This window comes from Phoca vitulina, unplaced genomic scaffold (assembly GCF_004348235.1).
Source record: "Phoca vitulina isolate PV1807 unplaced genomic scaffold, GSC_HSeal_1.0 scaffold46, whole genome shotgun sequence".
Lineage (NCBI taxonomy): Eukaryota > Metazoa > Chordata > Mammalia > Carnivora > Phocidae > Phoca > Phoca vitulina.
Window position 1 is genome coordinate 7,496,194 of NW_022589749.1, and position 15,128 is coordinate 7,511,321.

The 15,128-nt window shown below is 37.8% G+C and overlaps 1 protein-coding gene across 10 annotated transcripts in view; it reads left to right on the forward strand.

Moving 5' to 3' along the window:
* Nucleotides 1-15,128, forward strand: part of ATXN2 (ataxin 2) — a 118,315-nt gene that overhangs the window by 21,219 nt on the left and 81,968 nt on the right. For all 10 annotated transcript variants that reach the window (XM_032431515.1, XM_032431506.1, XM_032431507.1 and 7 more), the window contains exons 2-5: nucleotides 11,851-11,884; nucleotides 13,607-13,666; nucleotides 14,164-14,235; nucleotides 14,804-14,954. In XM_032431515.1, coding sequence (XP_032287406.1) covers nucleotides 13,634-13,666; nucleotides 14,164-14,235; nucleotides 14,804-14,954 — 256 coding nt within the window. In that variant the 5' untranslated portion in view covers nucleotides 11,851-11,884; nucleotides 13,607-13,633. The remainder of the gene's footprint in view (nucleotides 1-11,850; nucleotides 11,885-13,606; nucleotides 13,667-14,163; nucleotides 14,236-14,803; nucleotides 14,955-15,128) is intronic.

Genomic DNA, 15,128 nt, shown 5'->3' on the forward strand with positions numbered 1-15,128 from the left:
CGATCCCAGGACCCTGGGATCATGACCTGAGCAGATGCTTAACCGGCTGAGCCACCCAGGTGCCCCAAAGAGATATTTTTTTACAGCTTTAGTTTGTGCTGTAATAGGAAAATAATTGTATTAAGCCAACAATTATTAAGCATTTATTTAATGTGCCAAGCATTGTTCTTAAGCTAGGCTGTCTATATGAGTATCATTTTATTTTTTATAACCTTATGTGAAGATACTGGTTTTTTAAAATTTTTTAATTTTTTTTTATTTTTGAGAAGGTACTATTTTTATCACCATTTTATAGATTTTTTTTTTTTTAAGATTTTATTTATTTATTTGACAGAGACACAGCAAGAGAGGGAACACAGGGGGAATGGGATAGGGAGAAACAGGCTTCCCGCTGAGCAGGGACCTGAGCTGAGTCTGGGACCCTGGGACCATGACCTGGGACCCTGGGACCATGACGTGAGCTGAAGGCAGACGCCTAACGACTGAGCCACCCAGGCGCCCCACCATTTTATAGATTTGAGATTGAGACACAAAGAGCTGAAGTTATGAGGTTAAGGTCACAGAGCTAGAAGTGATAGTAGGGTCAGAATTTGAATCCCAGCAGTTTGCAGAGAAGTTAAATTAGTTCTTATGGGGATGGTAGTTGTTTTGAAACATTGATTCTAGATGATTAAATGACTGGATTAATCTGACAGTTGTTTTGTGTGAATTTAGAGTTGCCAGTCCACCTTAGTTTGCTAAAAAGAAAAAAAAAATAGCTTTACTCATCTTTTCAGTGAGGAAATAGTTATTCAGTAAGTACTAGTTATAGAATTTTTTCCCTTTCTAATAAAAAAACTGAAATGGGAAGAACAAAATGACTCACCTAAGTGATTAACTCGAAGAGCTGGAGTTAGATTTCTAGGTTTTAGTTGTCCTTTCTCTTGACAACTATAGTTTTTCTGTACTATAAAAAGAAATTAAACTAGTCGATACTTGTCATAATTCACATAAACTGTACTGTGTACTTAATTTATTCAGCAATTTAGAGTATTTACTGTGTACCAGCCTCTGTTAAGCTGTGGGCACACAGTGGGTGAAGGAGACAGAAGTGTTTGCCTTCATAGTTTATATTCTGGGAGTGGGAAGTGGACAGAGACAAAGTAAATAGATGAACATGTAATAGAATTTCAGATATTAAGTTCTATGATGCACTAAATATTAGTTACTAATAAGTACTAAAACAGGATGTTACAATGTTGGGGAACTACTTTTGATAATATGATCAGGGCAGGCCTTTCTGAGGAGGGGACATTTAAGTTGAGATCTAAATAACAAGCAGGTGGCCATGTGAATACCTGAGGAGAAGAGCATTATTACAACTTACTGGAAAGGGGTTGGAGGTATGTAGAATTCTTTCTTACTGTGCCAAAGAGTATTAGTTACATCCAGACAACAATTTCTGGTTCTAGAAATCTGGGTCAGTGAAATATTTTGATTGCATAAGTGTTACTCAGGCCTGTTGAAATAGTTGTAGAAACTAGCAAATGACATGTATAGATACAGTGTTGAAAGATGGTAATGGGGCACCTGGGTGGCTCAGTTGGTTAAGCGACTGCCTTTGGCTCAGGTCATGATCCCGGCGTCCTGGGATCGAGCCCCGCATCAGGCTCCTGGCTCAGCGGGGAGTCTGCTTCTCCCTCTGACCCTCTCCCCTCTCCTGCTGTTTCTCTCTCTCTCTCTCAAATAAATAAATAAATAAAATCTTAAAAAAATAAAGATGGTAATGAATGAGCAGAATGGTGAAAAGTAAAGAAATAAAAAGTTCTATAATTATATCGTGGATGGCAATACCAATAGAAATTGCGTATTTCCCCCCAGAATTTTGAAATGATAAGGGAAGGAATTTTATTCTTAGCTGGATTTTTAAATGTGTTTCAGTTACCAGGTGTTTTTGGGGGGTGCCTGGCTGGCTCAGTCAGTAGAGCATGCAACTCTTGATCTCAGGGTCATGAGTTTGAGCCCCACATTGGGCATGGAGCCTACTTAAAAAAAAAAGTGCTCTTGGGTGGTTTCTGTATGTTTTTACTTATTCAAGTGGTGAAGGAAACAGATAAAATATACATATGAAAATATACATTCTAAACTTTCTGTCCTAGACATAACCTCTGAAGTGTAAGCTGCCTGAAGGCAAGGCTGTATTCATCTTCCTGATTCAATAAATATTTGTTAAATATAAAGTTATTGAGTGCTGCTTCTGTGCCAGACTTTATTTTACACTTTTAATGAAGTTTGACATAAGCCCCACTTTGGGGGCGCCTGGATGGCTCAGGTGGTTAAGCGTCTGCCTTCAGCTCAGGTCGTGATCCCAGGGTCCTGGGATTGAGCCCCGTGTCAGGCTCCCTGCTCGGCGGGGAGCCTGCTTCTCCCTCTCCCTCTGCCTGCTGCTCTGCCTACTTGTGCTCTCTCTCTACCGCTCTGTCAAATAAACAAAATCTTAAAAAAAAAAAAAAAGCCCCACTTTGTAAGTGTACAGTATAACTTTTGTCCAAATGAGAGTGTGTGCGTGCGCACGTATGTACGTGTATGTACATTTTGAGTATTATTTGATCCTCAACGACCCTGTGACTTTTTTTTAAAGATTTGAGAGAGTGAGTGGGGGGAGGGTCAGAGGAAAAGAGAATTTTTTTTTTTAAGAATTTTATTTATTTATTGGACAGAGCAAGCATAAGCAGGGGCAGCGGGAGAGGGAGAACCAGGCTCCCCACCGAGCATGGAACCTGATGCAGGGCTCGATCTCCCCACCCTGAGATCATGACTTGAGCTGTTACAAGAGTCAGATGCTCAACAAACTGAGCCACCCAGGCACCCCCAACCCTGTGACTTTTCTTACTAACATTTTACAGATAAGAAAATTGGGGACCAGAGTGGTTAAATAATCATTCTGGGGTTACTGTAAGTGGCTGGCCTAGGATTTGAAACTGAGCTGACTAAAAGGCAGTAGGGTAGACCTTTGGGTTTTGGTATGGTATGCCCTCTGTTTTTAAACACTGCACTCTGGAGTCCTAGTGCTTTTGGCTTCCTGGGTTAGGAAGAGATCCTGAGATCTCTTCTATAATTTATCCATAGTCCCTTCATATTTCTGGGGTGTTTTTGTTTTTGGGGGGTTTTTTTGCTATTGTTTTATTGATGTATTTTGCAACAAAAAATTTTTGATTTTTTTTTTTTCCCCAGTAAGTAAGCTCTAGGCCCAGTGTGGGGCTTGAACTCACAACCCTGAGATCAAGAGTTGCGTCCACTACTGACTGAGCCAGCCAGGAGCCCCAGATTTCTGATTTTGACCAAGTTCCATTTATATTTTCATCCATTGTTTGTGCTTTTAGAGTCCTATCTAAGAATCCATTGCCAAGGGCGCCTGGGTGGCTCAACTGGTTAAGCACCTGCCTTCCGCTCAGGTCATAATCCCAGGGTCCTGGGATCGAGCCCTGTTGTGAGCCCTGTGTCATGCTTCCTGCTCAGCAGGGGAGTCTGCTTCTTCCCCTCCCTCAGTTATGCGTGTGCTCTGCTGTCTCTGTCTCTCTTTCAAATAAATCTTTTTAAAAAACCCAAACAGGGGCACCTGGGTGGCTCAGTTGGTTAAGGGGCTGCCTTCTGCTCAGGTCATGATCCCAGAGTCCTGGGATCGAGCCCCACATCGGGCTCCCTGCTCAGCGGGGATCCTGCTTCTCCCTCTCCCGCTGCCCCGGCTTGTGCTCTCTCACTGTGTGTCTGTCTGTCAAATAAATAAAATCTTAAAAAAAAAAAAAAACCCAAACAAACAAAAACAAAGAATCCATTGCCAAATCCAAGGTCTTGAAGATTTACCCCTATTTTTTTTCTCCTAAGAGTTTTTATAGTTTTCCTGCCTTTACATTTAGGTATTTGGTCCATTTGGAATTTTTATATATGGTGTAAGGTAGAGGTCCAACTACATTCTTTTGCATATGGATATCTCGTTGTGCCAGTGCTATTTGTTGAAAAGACTATAATTTCCCCAATAAGTTGTCTTGGCTCTTCTTAAAAATCATTGGACCATAACTGTAAGAATTTATTTCTGGACTGTGAATGCTATTTCATTGCTCTTTTATCTGTCCTTATGTTGGCAGCATACTATCTTGGTTACTGTAGGTTCCCATATTATTTTAAAGCAATTCCTGACATGTCATTTCTTCTGTAAATATTTCAATATATATCTCTCTAAGAGAATGGAAGTTTTAAAAACATCACATGTAGTGACACCTGGCTGGCTTAGTCAGTAGAGCGTGTGACTCTTGATCTCATGGTCATGAGTTCAAGGCCCACATTGGGGGTAGAGATTAGTTAAAAAAATGAAAGCATTATCACATGTAAAAAATTAAAAGTAATTCTTAAATAATATTTAACCAACTGAGCCACCCAGGCACCCTAATTCTCAAGTAATATTTAATGTCTAGTCAATTCAAATTTTCCCAATTGTGTGTCTCTTAAATAATCAGCTTTACTACTGAAGTATAACTTACATACAGTAAAATTTACCAATTTTAAGTGTGCAGTATAATGAATTTTTTTTAAAGGTTTTATTCATTTGAGAGGGAGAGAGACGTAGAGAGCGCAAGCGGGGAGGGGCAGAGGGAGAAGCAGACTCCCCACTGAGCTGGGAGTCCCACATGGGGCTCAATCCCAGGCCCTGGGATTGTGACCCGAGTTGAAGGTAGACACTTCACCATCTTGAGCCACCCAGGTGCCCCAATATAATGAATTTTTAACATCAGATTAATTTTGTTATAAAATTCAACCTTTTGGGCGCCTGGGTGGCTCAGTTGGTTGAGCGACTGCCTTCGGCTCAGGTCATGATCCTGGAGTGTCTGGATCGAGTCCTGCATCGGGCTCCCTGCTCAGCGGGGGGTCTGCTTCTCCCTCTGACCCTCTTCCCTCTCGTGCTCTCTGTCTCATTCTCTCTCTCAAATAAATAAATAAAATCTTAAAAAAAAAAAATTCAACCTTTTTTAGGTATATGTGTTAGGGGTTTCTTTTTTCTTTGGATTTGCCTTTAGTTTGGGGAGTGGCAGGTTTTTTGAGGTATAGCTTACATGCAGTAAACTCATCCTATTCAGTGTAAAGTTCTTTGAGTTTTAACAAATGTGTATAGTCACGCAATCACTATCACAAGATACCACCCTATAAAGTTCCCTCTGTACTTTTATAATAAATATCCTTTCTTCCTTAGCCCATGGCAGTCATTCATTGATCTGATTATTTATAGATTTGCCTTTCTAGAATGTCATATAAATGGGATCATTTGTGTCTAGCTTCTTTCCTTTAGCGCAGTGCTTTTGAAATTCATCCCAGTTGTGTGTAGCATGTGTCAGTAATTTGTAACTTTATTACTGAGTAGTATTCCTCTGTTAAGGATGTACTACTGCAATATGTTTATTCATTCATCAGGTAATAGACATTTGAACTGTTTTCAGTATTTGGCTATGTGAATAAATCAGCTCTGAACATTCATTGGTCTTGAATAATTACCTGGGAGTGGGATTGCTAGGTTGTATTAGTATGTTTAACTTTATTTTTTAAAGTATTTTTATTTTTGAGAGAGAGAGAGGACGAACGGAGGGGGGGGGAGGGGAGGGACGGAGAGAGAAGCAGACTCCCCAGTGAGCAGGGAGCCAGTGCAGGACTCGATCCCAGGACCCTTGGATCATGACCTGGGCCGAAGGCAGATGCTTCACCGACTGAGCCACCCGGGCACCCTAGTATGTTTAACTTTATAAGAAAATGCCAAACTCTTTTCCAGGAAAAGGAATCTAGGTTTCCTTTTCCCACCAGTGGTGTGTGAGGGTTTCAGTTGCTTGGCATCCTTCCTAGTGATTAGTATTATCAGGCTTTAATTTTACGGACTAAGTCTTACTTGGTTAAATGACTGTGTAAGTCTTCTGCCCACTTATTGGGCTATTTATCTTCTTAATAAGTTGTAGGAGTTCTTTGTATATTTTGGGTGTAAGTCTACAATCAGGCATACATTCTCAAATATTTCCTTGTCTGTGGGTTGACTTAATTTTTCTTAACCGTCTTTCAAAGGACAGAATACTTAAAACTTTGATGAAGTCTAATTTGTCAGTTTTTTGTTTTTATGGTTTGCATTTTTTTGTCCTATCTGAAATCTTCGTCTAACCAAAGGTTATAAAGATTTTCTCCCCCGTTTTCTTTTAAAAGTTTCATTTAACCCTTTTGTGATTAGGTCATTGATCCATTTTGAGTTAGCTTTGCTAAGCTCTTATTTCTAGTAGCTTTTTGCAGATTCTCTTAGGATTTTCTGCATAAATGATCATCTGTCTTTATTATTAAAGACAGTTTTCCTTTTTTCTGTCCAATCATGGTGCCTTTTATTTCTTTTTCTTGCCTTGATATGGCCCAAGCTAGAACCTCCAGTTCAAATGTCTCATCATTTTTTTATAATTCTAATCAAGATTCTCATGAGATTCACAAGGTGGTATGTCAAGTCTATTTTATAATCTACCATTTACCCCTTCATTATTTTATGCTAGGTGCTTTTGATTCAACGATCAATACAAAGTCCCTGACTTTGTGAAATTTACTTGTATTGTCATCAGATGTACATTAGTAAAATACCTTGATTTTTCAAAATTTGGATCAACCTCAATTCCATTGTAAAGCTTAAAAATAATTAAGAACAAGAGCACTTTGATGACGTTTTTCAATTATGTGTACATTAAACCTATATGAAAAAAAGTAAGCTATCAAGAAATTTGTTTTAGAAGTAATGGTTCATGTAAAACAGCATTAGACTTTATTTTTTAAATTGCAGTTGTTGACATCGCAGCCATTTTGTTTTCAGCGCAGAGGTCAACAGCTTTTCTTGAAATGACCCAGAGAGTTAGTATTTTAGGCGTGTTATGGGCTATATAACTTCTCTGTTGCATATTTTTCTTGGCTTGTCCCCTCTCTCCTTCCCTTCCTGCCTTCCTCCCTCCATCCCTACCTAAAAACATACTTAGCTCAGAATCTCAACAAAAACAGGTTGTGGGCTATATTTTGCTGACCATTGATTTACGTAATGATTACTTTGAAATCTTTCTCCATCTTTTTCTTTCTTTTTGACTGGGCTCATTAATTCATTAGATATTTATTAAGTATATGTCATATGTGAGCTACAGTTCCTCTGTGCTGATTTTGGTAGATGGTACAAAGATGTATAAGAAAGATACTGTCTGCCAGTCTTGGTTTAGGTTTTATTTCATCCAGGAGCTTTTGGCCAAGGACATGAATGGATGTTTGAAATCCAGGAGTTTCTTTGGCCACACCATGTGCCTTTGGGGCTACCTCCATTTCTGGTATCTCTTCTGATTTTCACGAAAGCACTGTCTGCTGATCACACTGTTTTCTCTAGTGTGGGGCTTTGACTCCCTGGAGGAGGCATCATTTTCTGATTTGCACAAAAGCACTGTTTGGTCAGGTGATGGCCCTGAGTAGTGGGCATATGATAGGTCACCAGTAACTATAATACAAATCTGGTTATGTCAAATTCCAGTCTGGAGAGTTGAAGAGAGCACTGTGTATTTGATTGGGATGGTGTAATCCAAGGAAGGCTTCTTGAAAAGGTGGCATTTGAATTTCAAGGCTTTGAGGATTGAATTTTTTTATTTTAAGAAATTAAAGACATTTTGGACAATAAAGTAGATAGAAGTTAATAAATCATAGTTCTTAGGTTTTTTTGTTTAAGATTTTATTTATTTATTTGAGAGAGAGCAGCGAACGAGAGAGAAAGCACAAACGGGGGGGTGGGGCAGAAGGAGAGGGAGAAGCAGACTCCCCGCCAAGTAGGGAGCCCAACGCACAGCTTGATCCCAGGACCCCAGGATCATGACCTGAGCTGAAGTCAGACACTTAACCGACAGCCATCCAGTTGTCCCCAGATCCCTGCTTTTAGTTATTTTGGATATATATTCTGATGTGGTAATTGCTGGATCATATGGTAGTCCTGTTTAAATTTTTGAGGAACTGCCATACTATCTTCCACAGTAGCTATACCATTTTACATTCCCACAGGTAGTGCACAAGGATTCCAATTTTTCCAGTTGGAAAAAAAGTTTCCAATTTTTTTGCCAACACTTGTGATTTTTTGTCTTTTTGATAATAGCTATAGTAGTGGAGGTGAAGTGGTAGTAGCTCATTGTGGTTTTGATTTGCATTTTTACTGATGACTAGTGATGTTGAACATCTTTTCATGTGCTTATTGGCTAATTGTATGACTTCTTTGGAGGAATGCTATTCAAGTGTTTGGCCCATTTTTGAATTGGGTTGTATGTTCTTTTGTTATTGAGCTATAGTTATTTATGTATTCTGGAATGAACCCCTTATCAGATACATGAAATGCACATATCTTCTCTCATTCTGAAAAGTGTTGTCTTTTCAGTCTGATAACTGATAATCCTTTGCACAAAAGTTTTTAATTTTGATGAAGTCCTTTTTACTGTTTTGTTTTTTTTATGTTGTCTATGCACTTTGGTGTCACAGTTAAGAAATCATTGCCAAATTCAAAGTCATGAAGACTTGTCCCCTATGTTTTATTCTAAGAGTTTCATAGTTTTATCTCTTAAATTTGCATCTTTGACCCATTTTGAGTTAGTTTTTGTATATGTTATAAGGTGTAAGGGTTCAGCACATATGTGAGGGTTTATTTCTGGGCTCTCTATTCCATTTTATTTTATGTCTGTCCTTATGTCAGTACCACACTATTTTGATCACTGTAGCTTTGTAATAAGTTTTGAAATTGAGAGGCAACACTTTGCTTTTCATTTATGTGTCTTTAAATTTATAATTTTCCCTCCCTCTGCTATGTTTTTCTTCTTCTCCTGCCACTTATTTGTTGAAGCTGTCATTTGTTATGTCAGGTTTACCACATTCTGGGTTTAGCCGATTTGTAACCTCATGGTATCAATTAATATATTCTCCCACACCATGTGTCCTGTAAACTAGTAGGTCTTGATTAAATCCGGGCTCCAATTGCATCATATCAGAAGGTACTTTTTATTTTTAACTTAAGGAAATTGTAAAAAGCAGGCATAATGATATATTGAACCCCTACACACCTGTCACCTAGTTTCAACGGTTAGCAACTCATGCCATGCCAGTCTTACTTCATTATAACCCCACCTATTTCCTCCCTCCTGTATTATTTTGAAGCAATATAAACAGTTATTTAAAAAATTTCTTTAATTTGGCATTTTGAATCACACCTTAACTTCATATTCAGTAACAATTGAAAGCATAGAATCCTGGATATGGTTGTTCTGTTAAATCTGACCCATCTAATAAGTATATTTAGGACTAGAGTATGATCTTGGCTTTTTTTTTTTTTAAGATTTTATTTATTTATTAGAGAGAGAGAGAGCGCGCACAAGCAGGGGAAGCGAGAGAGGGAGAAGCAGGCTCCATGCTTAGCAGGGAGCCCAGTGCGGGCTCCATCCCAGGACCTGGGGATCATGACCTGAGCCACCCAGGTGCCCTGATCTTGGCTTCTTTGAAATTCAGTTTTTGTTACTATAGGAAACATTAAGATGCTTTGTTCCAAAACACTATAAAGAAAAAAATTAAAAGTAAAGCATAATCTAAGTGGATCCCAAAAGAAAAAAAAAAAAGAATTAATTTGAACTTGTAGCATAAGCTTCAGAAAATGCTACTGTGATATGCTAACGTTCCCCTTGGTTATTCAGCTTCCTGGTTTGGTCAGTGGAAATCTGTTGTTTCTACACTCTGTACCATTTTATACCGCTGTCTTTTATTATTTTCTTTGTTGAATGATTTGTTCTAAGTAAAATGGATTGTCAAAACAGTTGTTCTTTATTAGTCAAAGATGTAATTGTATAATCAATAAAAACATACTGTGACTTCTATAGAGGGTCTGTAAATTCTTTTAAATAGCTTTGTGGGGATGCCACGTGAATTTAAAGGTACTTAATTGGTGGCATTTGTTTAAGTCTTAACTCTGGCATCTCAGCAACCACTGAGATAAGATAATCCTAAGCCGGATTTTTAGCCATTTGGTAGCCAGACTACAAATAATTAGAAAAACCCAATAAATTCAAGTGATGCTTGAAAAAAATGTAAAAATTTGGTCAGGTTTAATTGTGAAGTTAGTTTATTCCTTGTGATGCAATTTTAGGGAGGCAGAATATAACCTAGAAATGAAAAGCCTAGACTTTGGATCACCTGGTTAAAATAAGAGCTCTACTGTTCTTTAGCCAGATGATTTTGGTCAAGATATTTAACTAAGGTTCAGTTTCTTCACCTGTAAAGTTAGGGTTGAGAGATTTGACATAGTGCTTACTATAGTATCTGTTTTGTAGTATTATAAATGGTATTATTAGTCCTATTCCGTAAACTTCAGGAATTTCTCTGTGCTGTGTGTGAGGCAAAGAGTTACAGAATCAGAATGTTAGAAATGGAAGGACTTTCAGAGGTGCTTTGGTCTAAGATGTTATTTTCTAGATGAGAGAGGGTGACTGAGTTGGAGAGCAAACCAGCCCTGTCCTTGGAGTTCTAGGATCAGTGCTATTTTACCGGGAATTGGCACCATTCATACTCTTAAGACTTTTTAGACCTGAATTGTGCTTCTGTTTGGATTTGTGACTTAATTTGAGTTTTTTTTTTTAAACATTTTATTTATTTGACAGATCGAGACACAGTGAGAGAAGGAACACAAGCAGGGGGAGTGGGAGAGGGAGAAGCAGGCTTCCCGCGGAGCAGGGAGCCTGATGCGGGGCTCGATCCCAGGACCCTGGGATCACGACCTGAGCCGAAGGCAGACGCTTAACAACTGAGCCACCCGGGCGCCCCTGAGTATTTTGATTATTTCATTAAAATGAGATTCCAGGTGTGCGTGGGTGGCTCAGTCAATTAAGCATCGACTCTTGATTTCGGCTCAGGTCATGACCTCAGGGTCACGAGATTGAGCCCTGAGTCGGGCTCCATGCTGCGTGTGGGCCCCACTTAGGATTCTCTCTCTCCCTCTGCCCCTCCCCTGCTCACACTTTCTCTGTCTCTAAAAAAAAAGAGATTCCAGTCCTGTTACTCCAGAGTAATTAATGTTTATGAGGAATATAACATTTTATGTTACTAATGTTTTTATCATTTCGTAAGGAGCCTTATCTTTTCCAGTGGAATAAGCCTTAGGTTGTATTGTACTCTATAACTAAATTCACTTGAGTCTACCTTAGTGGAAATAACTTTGACAGCTGACTTTGGTGTACTGCATTGTTCTGAGGTAGGGGATTGGCAGGGAAAAGTACTTGTTATATAGATCCTGACAGAGGTATTTAGAAGTGAAAGTGTTTTGAATGCTTTAACTTATTTTCAAATGTTTTTCTGCAGTTGTAAACATAGTGCCTATTTTTAGAGGCAAGGGAAAAACATGGGAGGTGACTTTGATGCCAGTCAATAATTTGTCAGTTAAATCAGGAGTAGAATTTATATTTTATTCCTAAGTAGCTTTCTGTAACAGAGCGATAGGTTACTTTGGGAGTAAAGATTATTATGTTTAGAATTGGTTATTTTTTTCCAGTAGGCTATTTTTATTTTTACTTATTTTGATCATGTTCACATTCTTTCCTCCTCCTTCCCTCCCATGATACATACCTGTTTTGGGTCTCTGAGCCAGCAAAGCACAGAGGGAACCATTCTTAGGTAGCCTTTATACTTAATATTAGATGAGCCTTCCCCACAGATTACCTATGCTTTATTTGAATGGAATTATAAGATACTTTAAATTTGAAAATATTTTTTTTAGCTTGTTTAGCCTGTTGAACTTAATATAACGTTTCATTTTTTCAGAGGTCGAAACAGCAAAGGACTGCCTCAATCCACGGTGAGTAATTTAATGTCACTTGTTTGGAAGAATGGTAACTAAAATATTATTTCTGAACCATAGACCAAAGCCAAGGTGAAAAGAAATCCTTTTTCTTGGGTTTTATATCTCCTATAACTTTTATACCTCAGTACTGTTTGGTATAAAATTATTAGCTATATGTATTTTTTGAGATGATTCTACATATAAAATGTCAAATAATCTGTAAATAGTATTTTTCATGCAAAGTAGTAAGTCATTTGTTGTTTTATAAATGGCTAAAAGCAAATCTAAATGAATAACACCCAAAAAAGATAAGTGTAACACCAGGACTAGAGTTTGCAAAGTTCTTTGGGGTTTTGATTTTGAATTAATGCCCTCTTTTAAGTCCTTCCATTTTTCTCCCTTGGAAAAGGCCTTCTGGTTTTAAATTTTAGAACTTTATCAAGAAAATTAAACTGGGCATGAAGGGCAGTTTCTTGTGATGGAAAAAATAAATGTGAAACTGTCATTGATCTTTCAGACTTTGCCATTACTGGACAGATATTCTTATTTCGAATCAGAAGGACACATGCTTATGTAGTATGTAGTAAGGAGTGGTGTGGTTGATGAGACCTAAGAGCACTATCATTGATTGATATATGAAGAGAAGATAGATAGTCAAGGGTTTTTGACAAAGGTGCACACTCCTCCACCCCATTTATTTATGTATACTTAACCCTATTTAGTGTACAGGTCTTTGAGTTTTTAATTTTTTTTATTAACATATAATGTATTGGGGCGCCTGGGTGGCTCAGTCGTTGGGCGTCTGCCTTTGGCCCAGGTCATGATCCCAGGATCCTGGGATCAAGCCCCGCTTCAGGCTCCCTGCAGAGCGGGGAGCCTGCTTCTCCCTCACCCACTCCCCCTGCTTGTGTTCCCTCTCTCACTGTGTCTCTCTCTGTCAAATAAATAAAATCTTTAAAAAAAAAAAACAAAACATAATGTATTATTTGTTTCAGGGGTACAGGTCTGTGATTCATCAGTCTTACACAATTCACAGCGCTCACCATAGTATATACCCTCCCCAGTGTCCATCACCCAGCCACCCCATCCCTCCCACGCCCCTCAGGTCTTTGAGTTTTGACGCATACAGTTGTGTAACCACCACCACAGTCAAGATAATGGGACAGTTCTCTCACCTTGAAAAATCACTTATGCCGCTTTGTAGTGATCCCTCCTCCCTCTGTTCCCCAACCTTTTTTTTTTTTTTTTTAAGATTTTATTTATTTATTTGACAGACAGAGAGCACAAGTAGGCAGAGTGACAGGCAGATGGAGAGGGAGAAATAGGCTTTCCGCTGAGCAGGGAGCCAGATGTGGGGCTCGATCCCAAGACCCCAGGATCATGACCTGAGCCGAAGGCAGCCGCTTAACGGACTGAGCCACCCAGGCGCCCCCCCCCCCACCTTTGATCTGTCCTCTGTTTCTGTGGTTTTGTCATTCCTCGTATATGAAAGTTCACTTGCTTTTTTGTATCACATGTAGTCAAAACATTGTTAGATGGTATGACAGTTTTCACTGTTGAAAACTTAAGCTTCTGTTCTCTAAAGAAGCAAAAGATCATAGTAAACCAAGTCTTTCTTTAATGCATGTAAGGTATTATAAACTTAACTAAGCATTTTGTAACAAAATAAATGTTAACTTTAATATATAGACAAGGATAAATACTGATTGCTAATAATGTTTTTTCTTAATATTCCAGATTTCTTTTGATGGAATTTATGCAAATATGAGGATGGTTCATATACTTACATCAGTTGTTGTAAGTTACCAGATTATTGGGGAGAAACTGCCTTGGGAGTGCAGTAATTTCATGATGTTAAAATGTAGATGAATGATTCTCAAAGTAACATTTCTTAGGTCACATTTAATCAGGATTATTTAGAAAAAATAGATTAGAACTCCATCCAAACTATTGTGACTCACTATAAAGGCATTCTTGTTAACCCTGCTGTGTATAAAATAATAGTAGTAGTTGATTGTTTTTAGTGCATTATTTTGTCACCTATTAAATCCAGAATCAGAAATATTTAACTTCAATATTTAAATTCATACTGCAAACTCTGAGCAGGGCCTCCTGAGGAATTTTGAGAATTCAGTGTATTGTTAATGTTTTAGAATTTTTTTATTGTTCTGTCAGTGACTACCTAATATGCTGAATGAAGCCTGGTGAGCTATATAAAAAGTAAAATGTAAACAATTATCCCTCCTGACTGGGTAGCACACTGTTTCTTTGATAAATTAATTGTATGTTTTTAGGGATCCAAATGTGAAGTACAAGTGAAAAATGGAGGTATATATGAAGGAGTTTTTAAAACATACAGTCCTAAGGTAATTTTTACTCTTTTCCTTTTTGTTATATGTAAAACCCCATGAATCATCAACTACTATATGTTTGTATGGCTTCCTGACACTGTCTATTAGTTTCTGATTTAGCAATTTATAGTTGTGAGGTGGGCATGCTTGTCACATTTTCATGTTCTTTAAAGCACTTTTTAAAACCACTTTGATTTTGCTCTTCGGTTTCAAATACTGATTATTTTATAGACTGGTTTGTATAATTAAACTTGCTCTGTGTGCTTATTAAAATATCTTGACCTTTTCAAGCATTGGGGGCTAGAAGAGGGATTGAGTGGTTCATTATTTTCTTCTTTATCACCATTAATATACTAAAAACAGACTATGGTAGCAAGGATCAACCTTTAGATAAGAGGATTTTTGAATGATGCAATAGATAATAGGTCATATTTCCGAGAAAAAAGTATGATTATAAGGTGCTTTTGACCTAGATTATTTTTGTCAAAGACCTATAAGAAATAGTACCTTGATGTGCTAAAGAATCCCTGTCATATTTTATTTTATAAATATTTTGAATATTTACTCATGCTTCTCATTTTAGTGTGATTTGGTACTTGATGCTGCACATGAGAAAAGTATGGAATCCAGTTCGGGGCCAAAACGTGAAGAAATAATGGAGAGTATTTTGTTCAAGTGTTCAGACTTTGTTGTGGTACAGTTTAAAGATATGGACTCCAGTTATGCAAGAAGAGGTGAATTTTGATTTCCTAAATACACTTCATGGTTTATAAGATTTATTTAAACAAAGACTCTATACATCAATTATACAGACCTTTTTTTTTTAAAGAAAAAAAAATTTTTTTTTTTTAGAATAACCTGATTAAGACAGATGGGAATTTTAATGCATTTTTGTTGGAAAATATTTA